This window comes from Epinephelus fuscoguttatus, linkage group LG20 (assembly GCF_011397635.1).
Source record: "Epinephelus fuscoguttatus linkage group LG20, E.fuscoguttatus.final_Chr_v1".
NCBI lineage: Eukaryota > Metazoa > Chordata > Actinopteri > Perciformes > Serranidae > Epinephelus > Epinephelus fuscoguttatus.
The window spans coordinates 946,439-966,354 of record NC_064771.1 but is presented as its reverse complement, the minus strand read 5'-3'; the positions used below and the strand labels follow the sequence as shown (position 1 = coordinate 966,354).

Sequence of the window (19,916 nt, the reverse complement as noted above, 5' to 3'; positions counted from 1 at the left end):
CAAGCCGTCATGGAGAAACGGGCCTCCAAAGCTCAGAATAGAAAATCAGTTTCAAATGTAGTAGATGTGTATTGCTCAGTTTGGAGTGGGAAATAGATGATAAAAAATGAAACAGACAGTTGTATGTGTATATCCTAAACATCATTAGGGATTTCCAGAAACAAAAAATGAAAGATATAGGATTGTACATGACAAAAATCACATGCAAACATGGTGCAATTTTGGAGAGCTTGTCTGAATTTTCTGTACTAAAACCTTTACTAAATATTCTTCTGCTTCACTTTATCAGAATCAACCTTTGCAGAGTAAATGTTCACATATTGTACTATGATTTGATAGAGGTTTAGAGCTGCAGCTGCATCATTCCAAAGGGATACTCATCCTGAAAATGCATTTTTTTTAGGCGAACCTCAACATGTTTCATTTGTGCTGTGTGCCTTAAAAAAAATCTTCATTTACTCTTCACATATAACACATATACTGATATTTACACATCTTCACAAATCTCACAAGCGTTCCCTTTACTATGACACCAAAAGTATTCAAATAGACCTTGTGGTTGCAGAGATATTTAATTTCACTGTGGGTATGCAATTTTCGTGCAGAGACCTATAAAATAGGCTTACGGTTTAAAAGGAGAGAGACTTGTGTGTGTTGTGTTTGTGTTCAATAAATTTTTTGTTATTTTTTTCTAAAATTGACACTTGTGTACCCCTCATTGTTATTATTGTGACATTTCTGTCATGCAAATAGAGAGAGAAAAAACAATATCGGCCCCAAATATCAGCTCCAAAAAATTAGCAGTACATATCGGTCACTGGCTGAGGCTGACGGCAAAACATCGGCATCGGCATTGGCCAATCAAAAATCCTGATTGATGGACCTCTTCTAGGTACCATGTCGGAAGGGTACTTTTGGTTTCAAAGGTACCGTACTGGAAGTGTTTGGTGGAAACGGGGCTTACGTGTACTGTGTAAGGAGTATTACCTGAGAGGTTGCCGGCTCCACTTTGCGTTTCTTTTTCTGGTTTTGTTTGTTGGTTCTGGGGTATACCACCAGCTGTTCACTCCACCTGGGGACAGAGGCGAGTGTTTCTGACATTTCAGGTTTTACAAAAACTGGTAATTATCAGTTTTCGACTTGACAAATTCATTTAAGTCTAGGGCTGTAGTCAACCAAATAAAATCTTGGTCAACTAAAGTCGCACATAATCTTCAACTAATCAATTAGTCGTGGGAAAAAAAAAAATCTGCACGTTATTTTTACTTCTGCTGTGGTGTGTCTGTCACTCTGCAGTTACACATCCAAAACACTAGTCGGCAGTGGAGGACTGTGTTAAGTGCTGTAAAGTTTAGTTCAAATCAAACTTTATTTATATAGCTGATTCAAAACACACATTAAATATGGCTTAATAGAGACCAATTCAAACCCAAGTACGCAAACTGGCTTCATTATAAATCTATATACTAACGTTATTAGTGCCAGCCTATGGCATTTTACATTGTATAAATTAGCCTAGCGACGAGCGGAGATTTCCTCTGTTCATAAGAAGCCAGGATAAATCCTGAAGGATAAATCACGCACAAAACTTAAAGGGATAGTGCACCCAAAAATGAAAATTCAGCCATTATCTACTCACCCATATGCCAAGTGAGGCTCTGTTTCTAGCCTCATTGTAGCCTGTAGCTCTAACTGCCTCTGTGTACACTGCGCTGACGTGTGTGTGCGCTTGCAGGCGACAATGAGGCTAAAAATTAGAGAAAAATGACGTTTTTCCAAACAACTTTTTATGTCGGGGCTTCAGGACATTTGGATTACTACGGACGAGCAGTATGGAGACATTCTGTGTTTTAAATTCTGTGTTCTTGGACGTTTTAATCTGGGTCGCCATCAGCCATTAGGTGTCCAGTTGTGCTGCTACCCACTCTCCCCTTGGATTTCCGCAAGTGTTGTGAGGACTCTAAGATAATAGATAGATAATGGCTGAATTTTCATTTTTGGGTGCACTATCCCTTTAAGTCTTGTGTGTGGTTTCAGCTTACATAAACAGACAGGAGGTCTGCGTCACCGTGACGCTGAGGGTGAGGGTGGGCGAGTTCAACTTTCTGTCACAGGTAACTTAGCCTGTCCCCCCACTACAGGAAATAATGGATTAATCCTGGAAAGCTGTCGATGTAGCACTTTTCTCCTTATGAAAGTAACACGGCGATTATTCGACTAATGAGAATTTGGTCAGATGAGAGCATAGCAACCAAATAATTGACTAGCCGACCAGGAGACTACAGCCCTATTTAAGTCCAACATTATTAAGCCTCTCGAATAAGAATAATGCTGTGAATATGTACACCTCATGTAAACAAACCATGTAGGCTATCCATCAGCTGTGCTCTCGCCTGCAGACTTAACCACATAACAGATGGGCGAGTACATGGCTGTCTTCCTATGCTTTTACTTTTAAAAGCAGAAACACACAAACTGTGGGCTCCCTCCAGCCACCTGCCACCTTTCCAATGGTTTTGTAGTGAAATGAGGAGGTATTCTATAAATAATTTCATGCATCAGCTGTTTCTCATCCATTGTGGATGTTTCAAAGTGAGCGACAGAAGCAAATAGAAACAGGGCGTCCAACATAACTTCAGCTCAAACAGTAGCACTGTGTCACTTGCAGCCAGTTAGAGCATTCCAGTAGAAAACAATGCAATCAAAGTGACTTTGTCTTAGCACAGATAATATCTCAGTGGAATTTCTCCGGTCTGTCTGGGACATTCAAATCTTCCAAGACATGTGGACCGGCCCAATTTTTGGGAAACCCTGCATTTGTGTACACATCTTATTCTAACCATCCCATCAACAGTCCCATCAAGACAACTGACCCATTGATGATCTCTTTATTCTCTCCTCTGATGAAGTACTCCTGGTCTGGGGTGATGATGCACAGGGAGTTCTTCTGACCCGTCTTGGGCTCGGCGTCTATTACATCCGCACAGAGGTTCATATTCACTGTGCCCTGAGGCAGTGTGCTTGGCTAGAGGAGAAACAACATGACATATTAGCCATTGTATTAGACTATATGATTTAACCTTTGGATTAAATGAAAACTGGAACGCTGGAGCAGACAAGTGAATATAGCAAAATAAATAATGGCACACCTGCGGAGCAGTTTACACAGAATTCAACAAGTTTTACAACAGTAAGAATGTACAGAGCAAAATATTACAAAAGACAAGAAACTGGAATGGGATGCTTGAGTCACTGGTTTGTTTTCATCTATGTCCATTCACTTACTTGTTTTTTTAACATCGAATGCTTAACTGCCCGACCAAACACTATTATCATCGATATCACATTTCAAATAGTTTAAAACTCAAACAGAGAAGATGTGAGGGAAAACATGCCACAGTGCTGCAGTGTTTCACAGACGTGGCTCAGCAGGTTTCCTCCTAAGTCTCTTCCAATCCCTCACTCCTCATCGGCCTGTCTTTTCAAGGGGCAGATTTTAGGGCACATCAGGCCTGTACTGTATGGACACTCTGCTGTTATCACCAAATCACCATGGTGACTAGGCAAATCCTTTCAGTAATAGCACATACTGAGGGAAAAGGGGAGATGACAGCAAAGGGATGCCGGACTAAAGCTGCTTTGTGTGTGATCAGTGAAGAATGTAGGACTGGGTCTGCTTTGTAAAGCAGCTACAACAGACGCACTTCACTTATAACACCGAAATATCTTGGTAGTAAGAGAACCATATTCAACAATACACAGATGGAAGTTTTCCCTATGTTTTGTATGACAGGATAATAAACACACTGTCATTTGAACCCAATAACTTATTGCCTCATTAACATCAGAGTAAAGAAATCCCCTATACTTCCTCTCCAACCATGTCTGCTTTGAAACCTCGGCTCTGTTATCAGGCTTTGCTGCTACAGATGTGAAACAGGTGCTGGCTCTCTTTACAGCTCCTTTTACGGACACTGAACACAGATTCAGCTTTATTAAGATCTGCCTGTAAAGCCCCCTGGAGCTACCAAATATGGCAACGACACTGTGTTGAGACTGTGGAACTATTTCCTCCACTAGAAAAAAGCAATCATATTTTAGGATAAGCAGCAGTGTGGAACTGTATGGAATTCTGCACTGCTGAAATGTGGCCACATACATCATAATAATATTTGGTAAGATGAGAAATGTAACATACAGTATATGCAGTACAGAGACTACATATAGTACATCATCGAGAAATCTATCACCACCATTAGTCCTTTCTGACCAAACAGTTCCCAACAGCTAAAGGCAGGGGTTGCATTGACAGGAGGGCACAGAAGTCAAGCCCCCTGCACTTTTTTAGAAGGCACAAATAGACTCCACCACTTTTTACTGTCCAAACTGTTGCTATATTAAAAGATAGTGATCGAGGTTGGAATGGTGTTCGTATCTCATAAGTTGTAGGAAACTACATAAAGGATAAATTAAGAGTATGGAAAATAAAAATCTTGAAAACTAGAAGGAATTCCAAAAATCTGTATAAAACTCTTACAAGTGGTGACAGTGTTACAGTGGAGCGTGGAGTTTTTGGTTTAAACATAGTAAGAGGAGATACATTGTAAAATCTTGAGCTCCAAAGTGTTTAATGGGGTTAACAATTTCTTTTTACGTATCCCCAAAGGCATTAAAGAGATGAAAAGGTAAAAGTATTTTTGCACATGCTGTTAAATATTAACCCTTTCATGCATGAATTATGAATACCTAATTCAAGATTTGCTCCTAAGTGTTTTTAGTTCTTTTTGGGCATAAAAAAAGAATTAAAAATGTATTCATTTTTATTCATTCATTTCTGTGACTATCCATCCTGTTAGGGGTCGTGGGGGGGAGGGGGGGGGCTGGACCCTATCCCAGCTGACATTACGCAGGAGGTAGGGTACACACTGGACAGGTCACCAGACCATCACAGGGCTGACACCTAAGCCCCATTTCCACCAGGCAGTTCAGTTCCACTGTGAAAAGTTGTGGATGGTACCAATGGAGGCATTCCTTTCAATCCCACTTTTTGGTCACCCCTCTGTTGGAGTACCTTGCACACAGATCCAGTACAATAAGGTGGAGCAAGAAACAGTGCAGTCCATTGACTGGTCAAAAGAGGATGGTCACTCTTGCTCAGGGTTGAGCTGTGACTGGTTTTGAGGCTTATGTAACCACTGTTCATACCATGGAGAGTTTTACATACATTAGTAAACTATAACTACAAAATGATAGGATGTTTTTTCTGACTCTAGCAGCAGCTGTAGACTGAGAAAAAACAACTTAATTCACTGGGCCGACTGCCTGCAACTTTTAAAGGCTCTCTAAGTCTTCCTAAGCTTGAAAAGTTTTTGTCACATACAGCAAACATCTCCTCACGATCCGCTAGCTACATGTCCTCTGAATATGCTGTGAAAAAGTCCAGTCTCTGTAGGCAGCCCAGGCTCCGCAAATGGCAACAAAAACATTTTGGTCCAGGCTGCACCAACCAGCCAGCACGAGACCAGCAAAAGCAAGCACACACACATGAACGCGGTGCCCATGTCTCACTGTCTCGGGCAAGCACGCACACGTGAACGTGGTGCCCAGAGAGGCAGTTAGAGCTATAGGCTACAATGAGGCTAAAAGGCGAGCTAGCTCCATTGTGTTTGATAACATTGTTGAACATAAACAGAAGTGAAGTGTTTTTGTTGCCATTTGCGGAGCCTGGGCTGCCTACAGAGACCGAACTTTTTCACAGCATATTCAGAGGACATATAGCTAGCGGATCGTGAGGAGATGTTTGCTGTATGTGACAAAAACTTTTCAAGCTTAGGAAGACTTAGAGAGCCTTTAAGGTGGAATGTTTACTTGTAATGGTACTCAATGTATAAGTTGACAACGTGACTGTCTTTCCATCTTTATGCAGATGATTTACAGATTTATTTGCCCATGAAACCCAATGAAAGCACTGCATTTCATAAGTTAACGGACTGTATTAGTGATGTAAAGCAGTGGCTGGCACGAAACTTTCTGCACCTGAACGACAGCAAAACCGAATGTATTTTGTTTGGCACTTCACCTATGTTGGATGTTAGTGCAACAACCTGTAGCACTCTCGCCCCCTTTTTTAAACCACTTGTAAAAAATCTTGGTGTAACATTTGACAATCTTACTATATAATGACGAAAACTCTGTCTGTGGGTGTGTGTCTCTGTGTCTCTGTTCCACATTTTTCTCCTCACTGACTTGGTCAATCCATGTGAAATTTGGCACAGTGGTAGAGGGTCATGGGAGGATACGAATGAAACAATGTTACATCAATTGGCCAAAGGGGGGGGCACTATAGCAACCGATTGAAATTGCAAAATTTGAATGGGCATATCTCATGTCCCGTATGTCGTAGAGACATGAAACTTTGCACAGAGATGCCTCTTCTCATGAGGAACAAATTTGACTCAAGAACCCATAACTTCCGGTTATACAGATTTTCTGCCATTTCAAATATTTTGAAAAACACTCAAATAGATCTCTTGACCGATCTGCATGAAACTCTGTGAACATAAGGTAGGGACCATTATCTAAAGTTCCCCCTTGGCAAAAGTTGGAAAACTTACTAAAACTGAGCTTCTATAAGGCAATGAATATTGTGGAGGGCGTGGCTCATCACATAAAGGTGTATAACATGTCAACGGTTTTACCGATCACCACGCAACTTTGTAGGCATATGACCACACATAATCTGAGGGGAACCCTCCATTATTGACCTGATAAAACAAAATGGGGGCGCTAGAGAGCTACTTTCTTATGTAGGCCTAACCGCCATATCGATTTTTACTTAACTTGGTAGATATGTAAAACAGGACAATTGTACAACTGGGTGGCGCTATAATAACAGAAAAATGCTTAAAAATGGCTAAAATGCAACCGATCGCTGTGGTTCCCCCTGTGGCCGAATGTTTGGGGTTTTTTTCTCTAATTTTTGGTATGACTAAGTCATGGTATGATATGCTGTACATAATCACGGAAACTGTCAGTGTGTCATTCTATCAGTAAGTCATTCTGTCTGTCCCACATTTTTCGACTCACCGACGTGGTCAATCTATGTGAAACTGCACATAGGCATTGAGGATTGGCATAGGTAGAGGGTGACAAAGCAACCAAAGGGTATGGACTAGTGGTTTAAAATTCGATAAGCAGATTAGTTCTGTTGTCAGAACGAGCTTTTTCCAGCTCTGTGTCTTGGCCAAAGTGAAGCCTTTTCTCAATCGTCAGGACCTTGAGAAGGCAATTCATGCATTCATCAGCTCAGGATTAGATTACTGTAATGCCCTTTATGTCGGCCTCAGCCAGTCTACCCTTTAATGACTTTAACTTGTACAGAATGCTGCGGCCTGATTTTTAACAAACACGCCCAGACGTGAACACATCACTCCTGTGCTGTCGTCACTCTACTGGCTTCCAGTTCGTTGTAGGATAGATTTTAAACTTCTGCTGTTTGTTTTTAATGCCATTAACGGCCTGGCTCCTCCCTACCTGCCAGAGATTTTAACTATCCGTGATAGTGGCAGGGCCCTGCATTCATCTGGTCAGCTTCTGTTAGAAGTCCCAAGGTCACAATACAAAAAATGGGGTGACCATTCTTTCGCTGTTGCTGCTCCAAGATTGTGGAACAAGCTCCCCCCTGACATTCACACCACTACTGATCTCGGCCTTTTTAAATCTAAGCCGAAGACCTACCTTTTTAGAATGGCTTTAGGGCTATCCTTTTTTAGGTTTATTTATTCTGTTTTAATGTATTTTATCTATGTTTAAAGGCTTTTAATACCTTGTAGCACTGTTGCACTTTCCATTGTTTTTTTCTTTTATGTATTGTTTTTTTTGTGTGTGTGTGTGTGTGTGTGTGTGTACCTTTGGGTTTTGTAAAGGGCTATAGAAATAAATGTTGATTGATTGATTGAAAACCAGCCACAACTCAGCCCTGAGCAGAATGACCGTCCGGGACTGACCAATCAATGGACTGCAGTGTTCACAGCTTCACCTTTTAGTACCAGATCTGTGTGCCAGGTACCCCAACAGAAGGGGTACCAAAAATGATAACGGTACAGAACGGTTCCATTGGTACTAGCGTTGGGTGATAATATGATAAGGATTCCCGTGGTATCTAAGAATAGCAAAGGTATCAGTCTCATTACTGTCATAAAAAAAATCTGCCACGCATATAGGCCTATAGGGGCCTGATATAATATCAAATATAATATATTTAATGTCTAAATAATGAGTGTTTGTCCAGCACCTATGTATGTGTGGTTGAGTTTTCAATTTAATACTATTACAATTTAAAACTAATAGTAGCCTACAATGTTTCTCTCTGGCCTTAACTGTTGTCCGGAGATGACATTTGATAAAGTTTTTGGATGTGACGTCGTCACGTGACAGCTCAAATGTGAGAAAGAGAAGAAAACATGGCAAGCCACGCATCAAGCGCGATGGTCCAAAAAGAAAAAAACATAACTTCACAACTTCTGCAAGCAGCAGCAGCAGGTCCAGTGGCCATCAGAGTGGATGAGGTAGAAGCGCAACCCAAACCACCAAGCACCGCGGACAAAGTTGTCAATCCACTACGTGCCCTGCTCCAGCTGGAAAAGTAAACATGCTGTTCTGTCTGGCGAAAAACCAGCTGTAGAGCTGTGCTTTTAATTTGATTTATGTTGATCGGTTCTAAAAATAAACCAACGGTCTCAGGATACGCTGTATAGCACACATTTTCATTACTGCCTTTGTTATTTATTGTTACTTTTTTATTATTCGATGAGAAGTATTGGATGCTATAGGGCTGTGTTTTAATTTAATTGATTTGTGTCGATTACTGTACTGGAAGTGGACTGTAGCCCACAGACAATTTGTTGTCATTTCATTCTGTTTGGTTGACTGCTGCATTTGCACTTTCTTAAATATTTATCAATAAAAGTTGTTAATGTTGTACATGTTTTTTTGTTATTTTTCAGTATTCTTAGGCCTATGTAATATTTGCTATTCTGTTTCTGAATGGTATAGGCGCAAGCCAACATTCTGGCAACTCCCTCTGAGCCCTTCAAAGTGATTTTTTAATTAGTCATGGTAATACTGTATACCCCGGGAAAATGTGGGGAAGGTTTAACGGTAACAAAATTTGGATACCGCCCAACTCTAATTGGTACCATCGGGAACTTTTCACAGTGGAAACGGAAAAAGCATACCACACTGAACTGAACTGTACTGCTCGGTAGAAATGGGTCTTTGGTTCTAAAGGTACCAAACTGAAAGTGTTTGGTGGAAACGGGGTTTAGGAGACCAAGCAGAGATGAACTGAATCTGAATCAGATCCTGCTTTACTGGCCAAGTATATGTGCACATTTAAGGAGTCTGACTTAAGAGACCAAGCAGAGATCAAGTGACATTCACAGTGCCAAAAGGTGAGTTTTTTGTGTTATTTGTTGCTGTTAGGTGAAGCCAGCTCATCCTATGGAGTATGAAAGCAAGATGTTGCTTAGAAATTGCTCACTGCCATCGGCACCAAACAAAGGACACTGAGATTTGCCAAGGCTACCATTCAAAGGCAAATTAATTGTCATTGGTTCTATGCAACTGGGCCAATTCCTTATCCTCCAATTGTATTTGCCTTCCATGGAGCTGACTATTTTTAGCTTTCCAAAGGGATATTTTTACAATAAACAACTTTCTCAGAGACTCTTGAGATTTCAGTCACTCTTGCTGACATGACACAAGGGGCCATAAAACACACCAAGACGCTGAACTAAACAAAGACAACACAACCCACAGCAGACTGACAAGTTAAATGCTTTATACTAAAAAGGTACGTGTCTATAACATATTCACCACATACCAAAATTCTAATGTTTTACTCCAGCCCATGCCCATTAGTATACTTTCCAAATCCTGTGAAAATGGGATGAAAAAAAAACATCAGCCAGCTTTAGAATTTAAGTGGAGTACACCAACTCCATTCATGTTAAATCTTCCAGGAGGTTTTTACAGGCTGAGCTAACTCCAGAGACGAGACTGGAATTTCATATGGTACATGTGCCTTGAAAAAGCACCCTACATCAAAGCTCTTTGCTGACTGGAAGTGCCAGTCTAGCTTCTTCTAACAATGCCATGATGGAAAATCACTAACAGTAAATTCAACTTTGTGAAATAATCATTGTAATTTTCTAAAGTATGATGTAGGACAGGAGAAAGTGGTCCCCTCCCCACCCCTCCTTCAAAATGTTCCCATGGTCAGTGACCTTTTAACCTTAGAGCTTTCAGGGTGGTCTCACCCTATTTCCATCCTTCTGAAAAAACTGTTTCTCCCTGACAGTCAATCTATCCATTTACAGTCTTCATCTCTATTTGATTTGCCTGACATGCAACAGTGATGCACTTGCTAAACTATTCCTCTAACTGTTCAACTATGTGATGAGGTACCAGCACTAGTATGAGCAGAGCTGGGTGCTTGCTGTGGCAGGCCATGTGTGGAATGTCTGGGTCTGGGGTGTATCTACAATTTCCTCTGTGGTTTCCAGGGGCTACGTACGGCTCCTTTTCTCCTGCTCTATGTGGTCCCAGGGCTGCAAGCTCACTGCAGTTCACCAAATAAGGGCATTAGAGGAGGAATGCTGCTTTAGATGAGAGAGCATCTTTCCCTCTGCTCGTGGTGAAAATAGTTCCACTTTAAGAAGCCACAGCTTCAGATAGCACCCTGCTGTCTACTGGGCAAAAAATAGCAGACGATGTCATAGTTCCCTAGACCTTGTTCTTTAAGAGCATTCAGATATCTGTAGTGTCAACATGGGGCAAACTAACGAAACAACCACTTTTTTGCTTTACAATATGCAGTGCACTCCGACCTTTAATAATTTAGCTCCAGGCCTGTTTAATACTGGTTAGATTAACAGGGTTAAGGCTTCATACATTTGTGGGAAAAGGCATTTATTAAAAGATTAGTCTCAATTTTATGAATCTAGATCAGATCATTCAAATGAAGGTCAATTTGAATCAATAGAAATAACTATTTTAACCCAGCCCTACTTGTGAACACAGCTAAAAAGAAATAGACCCTGATGATGAAGGAGCCAGCGTTTTGGAAGTATGACCTATTCCAGGGGCCTAAAGTCAAAATATGTCAGCTTCTGCTGCTTTTTCTGTTCTTGATATTCCCTAACTTTATAGTAATGCAATAAAAAACTTGACGAAGTACATGTTTAATAATGTCAAGAGCCCAAAATAGCCCACTAATGCCAAAAATCACAATGAAATAAATATGGAAAATGTAGAAAAAATGTATTTCAAGTTATGTATAAGGATTTCTCAATGAAGTCACTCTCCCAGCCAAGAAAAAGTCCTGCACATAACCCCCATAAATACCACAACCTTATTGTTGCAATCAATAATAGGGCTAGAATTATATGCTTATCTCCTGATTTGTTGCGATTAGGGATGGGAATCGAGAACCAGTTCCTGTTAAGAACCAGCTCCAACTGGTTCAATTCATCAAGATCATTAGCCTTTAAGCTTAACGATTCCCTTATCGATTCTTTCCATTACGCTTAATCTTTACATCGATGACGCACGTCACGCCCGTCAGTCAGCAGCACGTTCAACAACAAAGAAGACGTAATGGCGGAAAGACAGAAGTGGTCAAAAGCATGGCTAACAGCGCGACGTGCAATTTATACAGCACCGTAATTACATGCGAGGGCGGAAACACCACCAACATGGGGACGGTGCTGGCACCGTTCCTCTTCACCCTCTACACTGCAGACTTTTCATATGACACCCCCACCTGTCATCTGCAGAAGTTCTCTGACGACTCTGCCATCATCGGCCTCATCACAGATGGGAACGACAGGGAGTACAGAGAACTGAACCAGGATTTTGTGGACTGGTGCCTGAGGAACCACCTTCAGATCAACGCAGGGAAAACCAAAGAGCTGGTGGTGGATTTCTGCAGGCGCAGACTCCTCCCCCCAACACCAGTGAACATCCAGGGAAAGGACATTGAGATGGTGACATCTTATAAGTACCTGGGTGTTCATCTTAACAATAAACTGGACTGGACTAATCACATAACAGCACTATACAGGAAAGGCCAAAGCAGACTCTATCTGCTGAGGCGACTCAGGTCTTTTGGAGTGCAGGGGGCGCTCCTGAAGACCTTCTTTGACACTGTGGTGGCATCAGCCATCTTTTACGGAGTGGTCTGCTGGGGCAGCAGCATCTCGGCTGTGGCTCAGAGGTAGAGCGGGTCGTCCACCAATCGAAAGATCAGCGGTTCGATCCCAGGCTCCTCCAGGCTGCATGTCGAAGTATCCTTGAGCAAGATACTGAACCCCAAATTGCTCCCGATGACTGTTCCATCGGTGTGTGAGTGTGTTAAAACTGAGTAGCAGGTGGCACCTTGTATGGTAGCCTCGGCCACCAGTGTATGAATGTGTGTGTGAATGGGTGAACGTGACTCGTAGTGTAAAAAGCGCTTTGAGTGGTCACTAGATGACTAGAAAGGCGCTATACAAATGCAGGTCCATTTACCATTTACCATAGGAAGAGACTGGACAAGCTGATCAAGAAGGCCAGCTCTGTCATAGGATGCTCTGTGGACTCTGTGCAAGTGGTGGGAGAAAGGAGGATGACAGCCAAGCTGTCATCTCTGAGGACTAACGACTCCCATCCTCTGCAGGAGGAGATAAAAGCTCTGGAGAGCTCCTTCAGCGATAGACTAATTCACCCAAAGTGTGTGAAGGAACGCTATCGCAGGTCCTTCCTGCCTGCTGCTGTCAGGCTACATAACCAGCACTGCTCACAGTAAACTGCACCATGGTCACTTTATGGACACCATAATAAGCATAACTGTCCCCCATGTTGTTGTTGTTTATTTGCACATACAATATTCACTTTGCACTAAATATGTTCACCTTAATCCACTGCTCACTTTTTATTCACTGCTCATTATTACTATTATTACTATTATTTATTGCTGTTTCTTGTATTTTTGTACTCTTTTTGCATGCCTAGTTTGTTTTTACGTTTTTAAATTTTGAAATCTTTAATCTGACTCTTTCCCCTTGACTGCTGTAACACTGGAATTTCTCAATTGTGGGATCAATAAAGGTGTATCTTATCTTATCTCTTATCTTAACATGCTGGAGCATTTGTCGTAGCATCGGATTAAATATCAAGAGTGCCATGTGTTCGACAATCTCCGGTCAACGAGTGCATCTGCAGCAAAGTTTAAGCAGAGCAGTGCCAGTGACAGTACGTATGTCCTGTCCCATGTTAACAATTGCACAACATATTCAATGACAGATTCACAAGGTTATTTGACATAGATGAAAACAAATGCTGTACAAATATTCTTTTCTGTGTTTCATTTTAGATGACAGCGGTGGATCGAGTATTTCTGCTGCCTGCAGTGTCGCTCCCCCAACTCCACGTCCCAGCCCCCCTCCCCCTCCGTTTAGCCAGCAAACCCCATTCACACTTGCTGCAAAGGGCATGTAGGACAAAGATTTTAATTTATTTCTATTTATTTATATGTCCAGAGATCTAGGATCCAGTGACCAATTTCATATTTGTTTACTTACACAAGCACTCATCTCTTGCCTAGAATAGAAACTCAAAAAAATTGGTGTTGTTGACACCGAAAACCTGTAAGGTCTACTCTTTCTACACAGAAAGAAGAAAGAAAGAATCGGATCGATAAGCAGAATCGATATATATATATATATTTTTTTTTAATTTTACATACTTTATTAATCCCCGAGGGGTAATTCAATTTTTCACTCTGTTGTCAATTACACTCAGGTCCAAACACACGCATGCATAAACTGGACCTATACATGCACTAAGTGGAGAGATGTCAGAGTGAGCTGCCCATGACAGGCGCTCCGAGCGGTTGGGGGGTTCGGTGCCTTGCTCAAGGGCACCTCGGCAGTGCCCAGGAGGTGAACTGGCACTTCTCCAGCTACCAGTCCACGCTCCATATTTTGGTCCAGACGGGGACTTGAACAGGCGACCCTCCGGGTCTCTCTGTATCCTTCTCACTGTGAAATACCACCTCTCAGTAAATTTACTTTTTACCGTACTTGAAAAGCACTCATCTACATCAGCAATGTACCGCCACTTACTTACAGACTCTCTCTGCAGTAAAAGCAAAATTCTCCTCTGTGGAACCTGACCAGTGCCACTGACAGAGTTGGGTCGATTTCTGGTTTTGTTGGTCTGGTCCAGTGTACCAGTTTAAATCAGTTTGATTTAACATAAATCTGCTGAACCGGCATTTGTCATTATGACACGTTCCAGCAAATTAAAGAATAGCCTATATCAGCTACCTGTGCTGATGGTGCCTCAGCACTAAATCCAACTTGTGTTGATTTCGTAATAAGCAATATGCCAACATGATGAACATAATATTATTGGGGGCAAGTTGTGTTTAATATAAAGTTCATGTGTTTGTTAGGGAGATAAGACGAGACATAGCAGAGTCAGCCTCTCAGGAAAACTGAAATTGCACCAATATGGCAACATTTTGGATTTGAAGTCAACGAAAGAGATGTCCTAACCAACCGTGAGTGTTGCAATGCACCATTTTGAGTTGAACTTTTGTCTGACACCCTGTTTCTTTGTATTCCTGTGGCTTACTTTAAAACCAAAAAGTTGAAAAAGTTTCTGGTAAAGGATCACCACCACTAAGAACCTGCACAGCTGATATTCATGTGGTTTGTCTATGTGATGTAACAAAATTACATATCTAACAGATTCAATGGGGACAGAGAGCTTTGATGTTATGCAATGTGACACCATAGTCAGATGCCTGTTGGGACAGGCTGACATTCCAAAGTTCCACTTGTGATAGGCTCACCACAGACACCATGTAAAATTTGGTGTACTGGTCCAGTGCAGTGTTTGGCTTTATTGAACCAGTTTGAAAATTTTTAAACTGTCCCAAACCTCACTACTGATAAACATGCCAGGCAGCAGGCTAGATAAAGCAAGCATAACCGTAGCGAGAATTGTGATACAATTGCTGATGGTCATACATTGCATTCTGCCATTCTGCATGCAGTCGATGCAAAATGAAACGTGGTCAATCCATTATGTGTTTTGAGAGTTTGTACTGATGTAAGCTTATTTCAGCAAGCTGCCAATGGCAACTAACCTCATTTACCTCATTCATTCCGTGACTTTGTCCTAGTAGACAACCCTCCACCCCTCAATTTCAAAAATTCAAAATCATCAAATCTACACAAATCAAACAAATAACCTATTTTGGACTCAAATAAGCGATTTTTGTTGAAGGGGATGAGTTTGCACCCTCCTGGTAGTGTATGGCATGAACCTCCTCGGTATGAGAGGTCTGTTGATGAACAGCAATAAAGTGAGGACAATGTGATTAAATGAATCTGAAGACTGAGTGGGTGGGTGTGGTTTCTGTAAATCACTATATAAAAGCCACAGGAAGCAGGAGGAATGGGTTTTATGAATGCAACCTCAACCTTGACGTCAAACAAATCAAATCTGCCCTCAACTGGTGGCTCGAGCCATTGGGTTAACAATGATAAGCTTGATGTGATCAACACCATTAATGTGTTCTTATATGCTGCAAGATTTTGGAGAGCCCCTATCCTCAGGGTCTAGAGCACAAAGCAGCCATTTCCCTGACCCAGTTTTCCTGTCATGTGTAGCACATGAAAAGACTAAAGGACAATGAGGCAGACAGTTTTGGAATCACTGTTACAATGAGAGGAAAACACACTGCACACCAGACTGGGTGTCACTGGAAACACATTACACAGTGGAAACACGCAAACGCACTCACTCAAACACAACTAAGTTTCCTCCCATTGTCATTGTCAGAAGAAACATGAAAAGATTCACCAAAGGTGACTTCAAATGGCTGGCTTTTACACAGAGGCACAGTCGGGTTACTACAGAGTCAGCTCATCTCCTTTCCCCTGACTGTCCTAGTCACTGACAGGGACACACAAGAGTCCATCTAGTCATATAAAAATCAGGTGAAGACAAAGTCGCAAACTGCTGCCATCCTGGAGTGTAACTTATTCAGAAGAACCTGACCCCAGAAATGTAAACATCCTGCATTTTGTCATAACAACACATTTAAAAGGTAAATGTCTGTGTATTTCTGGCTGGCTGGCTGGCTGGCTGGCTGGTAGTGTGTGGCCCCCAATGTTTACACACAAGCAGTTTAATCTCAAGCCTGATTAGCCAGTATGGGTTTGGTCACCCGTGTCACATTCCCCTAGTGACACACTACCACTACAAACACTGGTCTAAAGTCGGCAGCAAGAGGTGACTACTCAACATTTACCTCTGTAGTTCTCAGACTCTTTTCACTGCATAATGCCTGCCAAGTAATCCCTTTAAAACATACAGCTATCAGTTTCAAAAGATGTTTTATCAACATATGTTCCATATTATATGTGAAATGATGTAGTCTGATCATTTTCACTCTTTTAAAAAAACGAACTTATCTCTAATGCTCCATTTACTCCTCTATGAACGAGCTGGGAAAGTTTCCACATTTTAGCGCATTTTTAACACTAATGACTTTGCACTGTTATGTTTTTGTTAACCGTATCACACAGATATGGTCCTAAAATAATATCAGGATGTTTCAGGGTATTTTTTGTGATAATGATATTCATGACGATATGACAAATTAATATTCAGTAAAAACTAAACAAAAATTATCTCTCATTTCTTTAATTTGACAAGACTCGGGACTTTATTGGACTAAATGGGCATTTTGATATCTAGTACAGTTTTTAAGAAATCACAGTTCACACTGTAGCGGTTTGACACATGAAACAAATATTTTTCGTTTACTAAGTCAAACCTCACAAAGGAACCATAAAACAGGTCCCTTAACACCAAAATTAAATTGATTTTACCTGGTTTCTGTAGAACAAAATAATTATACTCAATTTTCAAAATACAAACACTACAGTAATCAGTTTCAAGAAAGTATATATTTTTTTCACCAAAGAAAAGAAATGTTCTGTTCCATTCAGTCAGTTCAATCCAGTTCAAACAAAAAACTCCACTCCAGGATTTCCAAATAACATATCACAGTTCAATCCATACAGTTCGCGAAACAAAAGAAAACTCCACCCCAGGTTTTCCCGTAAACAAGGAAGTAAAGAAAATCCACTGTTCGCTCTGAATTTGTGGTTTTAAAAAAAAAAAAAAAAAAAAAAAAAAAAATCACTGGTGGGTGTGTCTGGAGGTGAGCAAGCCATCAGCTGATAACCACCATCTTATAAAAAAAATATATTTATAAAATATACAGGATCACCACACTCTGCCCCCCTTGGCAGAAAAAAAAGATAAACAGGCCATAAAGGAAGGCAAAAGACTATGCTGGGATTTTTTTGTTTGTTTGTTTTACAGTTCTTTTAGCCTTGTGGCTTTGTCTTCCATAGATTTGTCCTCCAAGGCTAGTGAATCCTCCTCCTCACCATGAATTTTCCTTTGTTTAGACGGAGAATCTGTGAATCCTAAGAAGTCTTCATCCTCCGTGTCTTCTTCAAAGATCTGCTTCAACCACTGGGGCTGCTGCTCCCTGAGTTTCTGGGCGGTGGGGTAGCAAGGTTTGAGGCGGGATATATGTGCAACCCGCCTATCCTCTCCACTGTCCTCCAGTACCGCTTCATAGTTCAGCGGTCCAACCTGCTGTACAATACAGTAGGGGCCCAGCCATTTTGGTGCAAGTTTGGCTGCGAACGACCTTTCAGCCTTGGACAAAGGATGTGCATGTAGCCAAACTCGGCCTGGTCCTCCAAATTCATCTCTCTGCGATGTTTATCATAATTCCTTTTCTGTCGTTTTCGAGCCAGAGAAAGATTATTGGCCATAAATGCCTTCAGTTCATTGAGCTGGAAGATTTTTTGGTAAGCTGGAGAATCTGGCCCAGTATCCCGGGCTGTAACAACACATCGAGAGGTCCCCTTAGTGGACGATTGAAGTTTAGTTCCACTGGAGTAACCCCTGTGGACTCCTGCGTCGCTGAATTCAAGGCGAACCTGAATTCAGGCAGGTGTTTGTCCCAATGTTTGTGCTGGGAGCCAAGATAAGAGGATATCATGGTCTTCAAGGTCCGGTTAATCCGTTCTGTCAAATTTGTTTGTGGATGGTAGGCAGATGTTAAATTTTGTGACACATTCCATGTTTTGCAGGTGGTTTGGAAGACTGACGGAACAAACTGGGAGCCTCTGTCAGACAGAAAGTAGTCTGGTATTCCCCATCGGATGAACATCTCCTGGTTAAAGATGCGAGAAATTGACTCAGACGTTGCTCATTTTTGGCCAGTATACCAGATTCTGCATCCTCCTGTACGTTTTATACCTCCCTAGATGACCGGCAAGAGGATCTTGGCGAAATGCAGTCAGAAGCGGAGACCGAAGACTCTCTGGTATGTACAATTGATACATGGTCCTGTAGGGTAACTTAACAATCCGGTAAATCAAGTCTTCTAATATGGAATAAGTGTTACACTGCTCTTGCACATCCTCGTTCTCCACAAGGTTTTGGGGACAGTCACTTGGACCTCAGGAACAGTGTTATATTTGCCTTTCCTGTACTCCACAGTGAAGGTAAATTCTTGCAGCCTGAGAGCCCACCTATTCAGCCAGGTACTGGGTTTAGCTGTTTTGAAGACCCACAGGAGTGAAGAATGGTCTGTCACCACCGTAAACAGACATCGCTCCAAGTAACTTCTCCACTTCTCTACAGTCCAAACCACAGCAAGGCATTCAAGCTCAGTAGCAGAGTAGTTTCTTTCCGCTACAGCTGCCATAAGCCAGAATTTCCTCATTGCCTAGTTCTTTTCATTGCACAAGCACAGCACCAAGGCCCACCTCACTGGCATCGGTGTACACAACGAATGGGAGACTGAAGTTTGGATGCCCCAGGACGGGAGGATTCAGTAAGTGTCCTTTGAGGGCTTTAAAGGCAGCTTGGCATTCAGGTGACCAAAAGAACCTGACTCCTTTTCTTTTCAGGGCATTAAGAGGCTCAGCGGTCTGTGAGAAATTTGGTACAAACCTGTGGTACCATCCAGCCGTGCCAAGAAACCTCTCCAGAGACTTTTTGTTGGTGGGCACTGGGAAGTTTCTAACAGCTTCCGTTTTCTCAGGGTCCACCTGAACCCCCTCTAATGACACCACATGCCCGAGAAAGGTCAGGGAGGTACGGAAGAATTTACTCTACATTTAAAGTGAGGCCCGCCTCTTAGAGTTTTACCATGACAGCTTGCACATCTTCAAAATGTTGTTGCCAGGAATGAGAGTTGATGATAATATCATCAAGATAAACGAAACAAGTGCATCCTTTCAGTTCTCTTAAGACCGTATCCATAAGCCTTTGGAAGGTAGCAGCGGCATTCTTCAAACCAAAAGGCATTGCTGATACAGGCCATAAGGACAGACAAATGCAGTCTTATCATGGGAATCTGGATCCATTTCTGCTTGCCAGTATCCACTGTTAAGATCTAGAGCAGTGAACACTGAGGCCCCAGCGAGAGACTCAAGAATTTCCTGGATGGTAGGGATAGGATAAGTATCCGTGTGCGTTTTGGAATTTGGTTTTCTGAAATCCACACAAAACCTGTTTTCCATTATTTTTCCTTGGAACAATCACCACTGGAGAAACCAATGCAGAGGATGATGGTTCAATCACATCGTTTTCCAGCATTTCATCCAGACAGTCATTCACAATCCTTTGCTTCTGCGGAGAGGCGGTACGGTTTCTGCTTAATTGGTATGTTATCAGTGAGACTTATTTGATGTCTTAGCAAACCAGTGCGCCCTACTTTAGTAGTGCAGACATCACTGTTGTAGCACAGCAACTCAGTTAGTCTC

The 19,916-nt window shown here is 41.8% G+C and overlaps 1 protein-coding gene across 6 annotated transcripts in view; it reads right to left on the bottom strand.

The window, feature by feature from the left end:
- LOC125880983 (myosin phosphatase Rho interacting protein) overlaps positions 1-19,916 on the bottom strand; it is a 164,615-nt gene that overhangs the window by 108,534 nt on the left and 36,165 nt on the right. For all 6 annotated transcript variants that reach the window (XM_049563858.1, XM_049563857.1, XM_049563856.1 and 3 more), the window contains 2 exons: positions 2,874-3,025; positions 988-1,072 (listed from right to left, as the gene is read on the bottom strand). In XM_049563858.1, coding sequence (XP_049419815.1) covers positions 988-1,072; positions 2,874-3,025 — 237 coding nt within the window. The remainder of the gene's footprint in view (positions 1-987; positions 1,073-2,873; positions 3,026-19,916) is intronic.